The sequence below is a fragment of the Momordica charantia genome (assembly GCF_013281855.1).
Source record: "Momordica charantia cultivar OHB3-1 chromosome 9 unlocalized genomic scaffold, Mcharantia_2.0 BLBB01000009.1, whole genome shotgun sequence".
In the NCBI taxonomy this organism is placed as follows: Eukaryota; Viridiplantae; Streptophyta; class Magnoliopsida; order Cucurbitales; family Cucurbitaceae; genus Momordica; species Momordica charantia.
In genome coordinates, this window is record NW_028275167.1 from 8249316 (window position 1) to 8256400 (window position 7085).

The window sequence follows — 7085 nt, forward strand, 5'->3', positions numbered from 1 at the left end:
AATTCAATTAAAAAATAGAATTGTATTCCATATTTTCAAAGTTCACGAAAATTGTTTAAGGTGCTTTAGTAATATAATTATAAATTAATAATAGTTATCAACTAAATAGTTTCAAAAATTAAATCTACCAAACAGATATTTACTGAATCTATTTGTTTCAATGAATCTGAAAACAAGAAACAAAGTCGATGTTTCTTCCAAAAGTGCTTCATTCAAAACCGTTCCAGCTGACATTTACAATACAATAGGTTTTTCTCATTAGAACCAACCTTTGAAATCTTAATAAATAATAACCAAGTTGGGTTACTCTGTTGTAGAAGATAAAGCTTCATCAAATGGTTACTAATCACAATCAATGCACAAAATGTAAAGTCAGAGATATACAAAAAAATTCAAAAATATCACATGAATAGTAAAAAATCAATGCATAGCGTGTTCATAAAGATGCCTTAAGAGATACATTAAATCCTCCTTCCAGAAGAATATCCATTTCTTCCATCAGGTGGAATGAGTTCCATCTAATGCAATTGAAAATGAAATGATACATCATTTTTTTTTTTTTTGACAATGATTTAATTTTGTTTTTCTGCAACTCTTCTCTTTCACTCTAGCTAGAGAGAGATGGAACTTAATAGCGCACAACAACTCAATTATATCAAAATTGAGTAATCTATGTGAATTACGCACCTTTGTTGTCACAGATGGAATGTCATCGTCAGGAGGATGAGAAGATCTACCGCGCCAACCGCTCCTTAACAAGCCAAAGTCACTTGAGAGTCAAGTTCTAAAATCTGGCTCAACTATCTACCGTGGAAGTTATTCAAGCTTTCATAAAATCTGAAGCTGAAACCAAGCATTCTTCTTCAGTCATTTAAGAGCCAGAATCAGACCAGCAGTCATCCAAATCGGAGAAGCTTGAGGCCGAACTCTCGGATAATATTTCAGAAGACTCCAAATTAAGTGAAAAGATTAAGCCATCTCCTCTTTCGTTTAAAGCTACTGCTGGAGTTGATGGCTTCTCTTTTCCTTTAAGTTCATTTGAACTTATTGGTTGAAGCATTGATGCTGTTGCTGCCTTTTCTAATGGAATTCCAGAATCAGAATTTGAAGGATTGCCATTGTATTTAACTGCATCTTCCGATTCTATTACCTTTTCGTTTTTTTTCATACGCTTCAAGGTTGTCGACTGGAGAAGACGAGCCTTGATCTCTGCCTTAATTCTGATAATCGAGGTATTAGCAGAATTCGGCAATTCTGCATCCTCGGATTGGTCTCCTTTTGAAGAATGTGAGCTATCGGCAGTCTGAGATTGTGGTAGACTATTCTTAGTAATGTAGGAGTGCACAGCCAGTCCAAGATTCTCTTTGACCCATTTGTAGACTGCACTTAATTTTCCTTCCAAGGCTTCCAGAAGAAGATTTAAGTTGCCCATTTTGTACCGCACGACGAAGAACTTGTCGCCCCAAGCACAAGAACAGAGTTGCTTAGCATGATTCAAACAAGAGTACCTATCTGCAGAACATGGACAACCAGCTGCAGACAAGTGTAAATCATAAAGGCAAATGCTGCATTCGCGCTTACAGACAGCATCATAGTTCTCGTTTACTTCCTGCATCTGTGAAGCTGACGTAAGATACTCCCTCCTGAGACCTTCGCTCTTAATACGAGACTGCACGAAAGAGGGTTAAACAGTTTGAAACTTTATACTAGGAAAATCTCAGCCAGTTATATAGACATGTAATAGACGTTGGTTTCTTTGTACATAAGTTTCCACATTATTTTGGTTTGGTTTCCAAGTTTATTTTTTAATCGGAAACCATGCTTTCATCGAGAAAAATAAAGAATACAATTGGGTCTACTAGAGGACCAACAAAAACCAAGAAAAAAGCAACAGTAGACTATTAAGGATCGCATCTCGTGCATATTCTATATTGTAGCTTGCAACAAATGACAAAGCAAAAAGCGGCAACCTGAAAAGGAGCTAACCTAACAAAAACAAAGAAAAGCCCATATCCAAAAGAATAAGACCTAATAAATAGTTACAAAAGTCTTTAGAAACATAGGCCCAAAGCAAGGCACTAAACCTAGCAAAGCACCAAACCTCCTCCCAAGTCCCAAGACCTCTCCACTTCTTGCTGTCAAAGTTGCAAACAGTAAGGTCCTTTTGGAAAAGTGAAGTCGTTGCTGTCAAGATCAAATTTGCTATTTCTAAAGAGTTGATAGCTTATTTAAGATTTTATAGCTTGTTTTTTCTTCATTCAGTTTGTGCTTCAGCCTTTTGTCCATTGTAATTTGTTGTTTATGTAATTTTTTATTTCATCCCCCAAAAATTGTTTCTTTTTGAAAATATGCAAACATGTAAAGTACTACTACTTCTAGGCAATGTAAGATACAAACATAGGACCTGTAATGCAAACTACTCGAGAAGAAGAAAGCAATATTTTCCAAAACAGATTTTTTATCACGAAGAACTTTAAATAAGTAAAATTTTGCAAGGTGGAGTTTGGGAGCGTACCTTGAATGTCTGGGCTAATACCCCGTTCTTTCCACAGGCGTCTTTCCATCGTAAATTCTCTTTAGTTTCCTTTCTGCATAAAGAGAGTTCCCATTGTGCCTTCACAGCTTCAATGGCTGCTCTGAGCAACAGCCTATCGAAGGATATCGATGTCTTTCTTCCATCTATAGCATAGAGCTCCACAGCATTATAACCGTAAGGCAACCAGTGAAGGGGAGCAAAATTTGCTTCCTCAGTAATACTAAAGCCACAGTTGAATCCGGAATGACATGCTCCTGGAAAAACAAGAACAAACTCTCCCGGATTCTGAATGCAACGATAAACCGGTAGACCCTCTCTCTTCAACATGGCAATTGACGGTTGGCTGACCTGAATTATCAAGGAATAGTACTGTGAACATTGAAGTAGGTGTGTGCCCTTCTCTTTTTATAATTATCAAGTAGCATAATGGGCTACTCATTTACGAATATGGTCTTATACAAGTTAAACTTAGTATGTACTAAATCACTATTGGACCAAAAAACTTAGCCTTATGGGCTACGATAAACCTAATTGTTTATTTGTACTTTTAACAATGTCTCTTACTTGTGAGCTTGAAAATTAACACAAGGCGCAACAATATTAATTAGAGAGGAAATGAGATTTAAGGAGTTCGAACTTAGGACCTCCTACTCCGATACCATACTCAATTTGGATGGAATAGAATATTTGTATTCCAATAATAATGGTAAGAAATAAATAGCCCTGGAAAAAAGGGATACAAGAAAGGAAAGAAGGAAAAAATATATGAACAATAAATTATTATAGCTGATATAAATATTTGATAAAACAGCCAGACATAAATCCTTCTTGAATGATGAATTTGAGAGCGTCATTACTCACCATTCCTCTATGGAACCTTTTCTGTTCCACAAAAAATTCTGGAAGGTTCTTCATGGCTACGTCAAATTGACCAATGTATCTTCCTGGAATGCCATACCATATTTTAGGAGCTCCCAAGTGCAAGTAACATAACAAAGGTAAGTGGTGTTCTTCAACTCGCTGTTTTTAAAGATAGGGGAAAAAAGTGCAACAACAACATATATTATTCCTCAAAATGTACAACTACATAAATAAGTACAGGCATTAACGTAAAGTACTTCCAGTTGGCATGATGATTAATATGTCCATGGAAGTCATTTATTTTTTCTTTTTTTTTCCCTTCCCCCAACAGCAAACAAAACGAAGTAATAATTGAAAAGGAGTGTATGATTAACAATAAAAACATGAAAATGAAGAATGAAACCCCTGCTCTTCGAATAAAACTAAACCACTAAAAGTTTTGTTAGTCCAACAAATAATTAGAGAAGGTAGCTTCTACTTAATAAGCATCAAAGTACTGGATGCTTAATAAGCATCAATTCTGGTACCCTTACCCAACAAGTTGACGAAAAGCACATTCCCACGTAAACTTGAGGCAATAAAATAGAACATGTCTTGAAGCTATCAAAAGAAAGAAGTGAACCAGGTAGTCTACGTAAATTATTTAAGTTCCATCCAGATTCCATATGATCAGCATGACCTGGTTCAATCAAAGGACTGGATGATGCTGGAAATCCACTGCCAAGTGAAGGGCTATCCAAACTATGACCACATAGCACCTAAAAACACTCATACAGAAGGATCAGCACGCTGAAGTTTGTCTGACTGAAGAAAGTCGAAATCAAAATTTACTATCCCTGGTACCTCAATTTGTTCAGTTGGATTCTCAACAATGCGTCTATATTCACTCTCTACTTGATCCACTAATGGTTCCCACTGCTCTTGAACCGTGGATGAATTTGTTTCTGTATCTGTGACCTTATTTCCACTGCTGAAATACTGGGATTTAAAGTCATCTGCATAACTTTTAAAAGCTTTTAGAGTAAACTCTCGACCAAGTTTTGAGTTTGGACCTTTCTTATCAATACCACAACTTTCATCAGGATCCATAAAACATCTATTGCCACACTCATACTCTATCCTTCTCCTCTTATTCTTGACGTTATCGTTATGTTTAGGAAACCGACCACATGCAAAATTCTTCTGAAACCCATCAATCCGCTGATAGTGGGCTAAGAAAGGAGAGTTTTCCCAAATTTCCTTTTCCTTCAAAAGGCATGGAGGTAGCCATGATGGAGGAGGAACTATACGACAGATTCCACATGACTCTGCCCTTGGACGTATTCTTTCTATATATTGAAGTGTATCTGCAAATTCCTGCAGGAACATTTCAGTAACATAAAAAGGAATTCAAATTAGAAATGATATCTTAGGCATGTAATAAACACATGAACTAGAAATGAACAGTGAAATAAGTAAATTCTATCCATTACAGCTCAACACCTCCTCTGTTGGATAGAAAACAGGGGCCTCTTCAAGACTATCCGTTCTTGCATCTTCAGGATGCCACCTTGCAGTGACCTATTCCAGAATGTCAACTGGACTTCAGAACATAGTGGTTTGGTGCTATAAGGTTCATAGAAAATTCTGAAAAAGATTTCATTCAGATTTCAACAAATGGATGCAGGTTAACCTTCACACAGTTACTGCATTCTGGACATCCATGTGCTACCCCTTTTGGAAGGTCAGATTGTGGAGGGAGGTTCTGCAAGGGCCAATTACGAAAAATGGAAAAATTTATATCGAGTTATTAATATATAGCTGCTACTTTTTCTAATTTACAAAAATAAACACTTGTAGGTTTCAAATAATTACTAAATCCTACATGTTTTTACTCATTATTGAAACGTACTAATTTTTCATCGAAAAATCAATTTTCATGAACCCGAGTGGAAGTACAAAAGGATCTGATTAAAAAGCAATGTTTTAAGGGAAACGTATTATTAGTAATACATGTGAAACAATTAATGTGTCAACTTATTAGTACGTCAGTTGATTTAACTAAAAAGTATTAATATAACCTTTTATATTCCTGATGAAAACAAGGATACCCAGTACGTCCCCGATCCATTGAAACTATTATTATGATTCTTCTATAAAATTTCAAAGAAAAGGTACCCAAACATTTAATATTAACGGAAACTTTTTACTCTAAACTAAAAGGAGGACAAATCGAACAGAAAAAAATGAATGGAAGGAAAGCAAACATAATTCACCATATCATTCTCCATAGATTCAAACTCCAAAGAATCCTCATTCTTTTGATCAAATAATATCCAGGGTCTCTGTCTACAAGCCGCCTCCATCATTTCAATGCCAATCGTCTGAGACAAAGCACTGATTTCAGTTTGCTTTATTTTACTTGAATCATCATTCTCATTCTGTTCCACCCTCCTCAGCCTGAAGGATCTTCGAGAAATAAAACCCGGGGGAGCCAAGAGATTTTCGACTCCTTGGTTCAATGAATTCCTTGAACAATCTTCGTCCATACCCCCTGATTAAAGAGAGTGCTTAACTAAGACTATGGTGACTTTAGCACAGCAGGAAAATTAACATGAATTTGCGCTTATCTTACAATTAAATGTGCTTAACAGTGCAGGTACAGGCACCTTAAAAGCTTCATCTGCAACAAACCCAAAAGAGAATAAATAAGTGGAGTGATAATTAAGTAGAAGATCCCAAGCAATTAGTAAGTTCTAAATGTCATTCAAAGTTTGGAATGCTAGCAAAACAGGCAGGAGAGCGTTTATTCACGAATACTTAAGCTAAAACTTAAATTATCTAATAAAACAAGAGAACGAAAATTAATGCAACGAATTTGAACTACAAAAACGATAACATTGTCATCAATACAGTATAAGGCAAAGAAATCGAAATGGGAAAGTAAGGCTACAGAACAGGAGACACGAAGAACTCGAAATCACGCGCGGAAAGCTAACAAATTACCTGTAAATCTTCAAATGCAAGATGTTAGAGATTTTGCAGAAGATAGTTTGGAGGTGTCGTTGAGTTTGAGAATGGTGGAGAACTCCATGTACAGCTAGAGCTAGGGTTTCTGGATCTGTCAGAGATGATAAAAGTGAATCAATTTAGCATTGGCGACACGACTGTATGGCATAAAAGTAATAAAACGGTCGATTGTTGGAGAAAATTTTGTTCTCGATTAACGAGACGTGCTTTGATAAGGGAAAAAATGTTGATTGATCATCCAAGAACTTGATAGAACGATGAAGATTTGAATTTTAGACGAAAATAATATTTTAAGTGTGGAATTCTAAATTTAGTATTTCAACTTAGATTGTATTTGGTATTTAATTTATTTATTTTTTAAATCCACGATTATCGGATTAGTTGGTGATGTAAAACCATCGAGAGATTCAATAAAAATAAAATTGTATTCGTTTTTAATGTTTTCAAATAGATGTTTTGTTTATGAAACGAAATAAGTTAAAAGGTCAAATTTGGTCTAGATATGACATAAGGAAGAGCTTGAACGTTTTAGCAAGAAAAGACCTGAATAAGAGAGGTAAAACCTCCGACACCCAAGTCAATAATATGGAGTTTGAGATAGAATACAATATCTGATGTGGAGGTGAGACTCTCTATTTATAGATTGGGGATCCGACATGTGATTATTGGTGTCGTCTCG

General features: G+C 35.7%; 1 protein-coding gene across 1 annotated transcript; it reads right to left on the minus strand.

Annotated features, from left to right (window-relative positions):
- Positions 1-391: 391 nt before the first annotated feature.
- LOC111023467 (putative lysine-specific demethylase JMJ16) lies at positions 392-6691 on the minus strand. Its single transcript, XM_022300898.2, has 10 exons — positions 6383-6691; positions 6012-6059; positions 5653-5930; positions 5070-5141; positions 4880-4957; positions 4241-4753; positions 3931-4155; positions 3398-3556; positions 2516-2884; positions 392-1669 (listed from the first exon to the last, which is right to left on the minus strand). The coding sequence occupies exons 3-10, from the start codon at positions 5923-5925 to the stop codon at positions 872-874; spliced, it is 2487 nt and encodes an 828-aa protein (XP_022156590.1). The 5' UTR covers positions 5926-5930; positions 6012-6059; positions 6383-6691; the 3' UTR covers positions 392-871.
- Positions 6692-7085: the final 394 nt, after the last annotated feature.

What these genes read in the sequence shown, in the direction of transcription:
- LOC111023467 (XM_022300898.2), bottom strand. Translation starts at nt 5,925, where the DNA reads ATGGACGAAGATTGTTCAAGGAATTCATTGAACCAAGGAGTCGAAAAT. An exon ending in GCTTTTCGTCAACTTGTTGG is followed by an intron (nt 3,557 to 3,930) that starts GTAAGGGTACCA and finishes CTTTAAAAACAG; the next exon opens with CGAGTTGAAGAACACCACTT. An exon ending in TATTAGCCCAGACATTCAAG is followed by an intron (nt 1,670 to 2,515) that starts GTACGCTCCCAA and finishes TCTTTCGTGCAG; the next exon opens with TCTCGTATTAAGAGCGAAGG.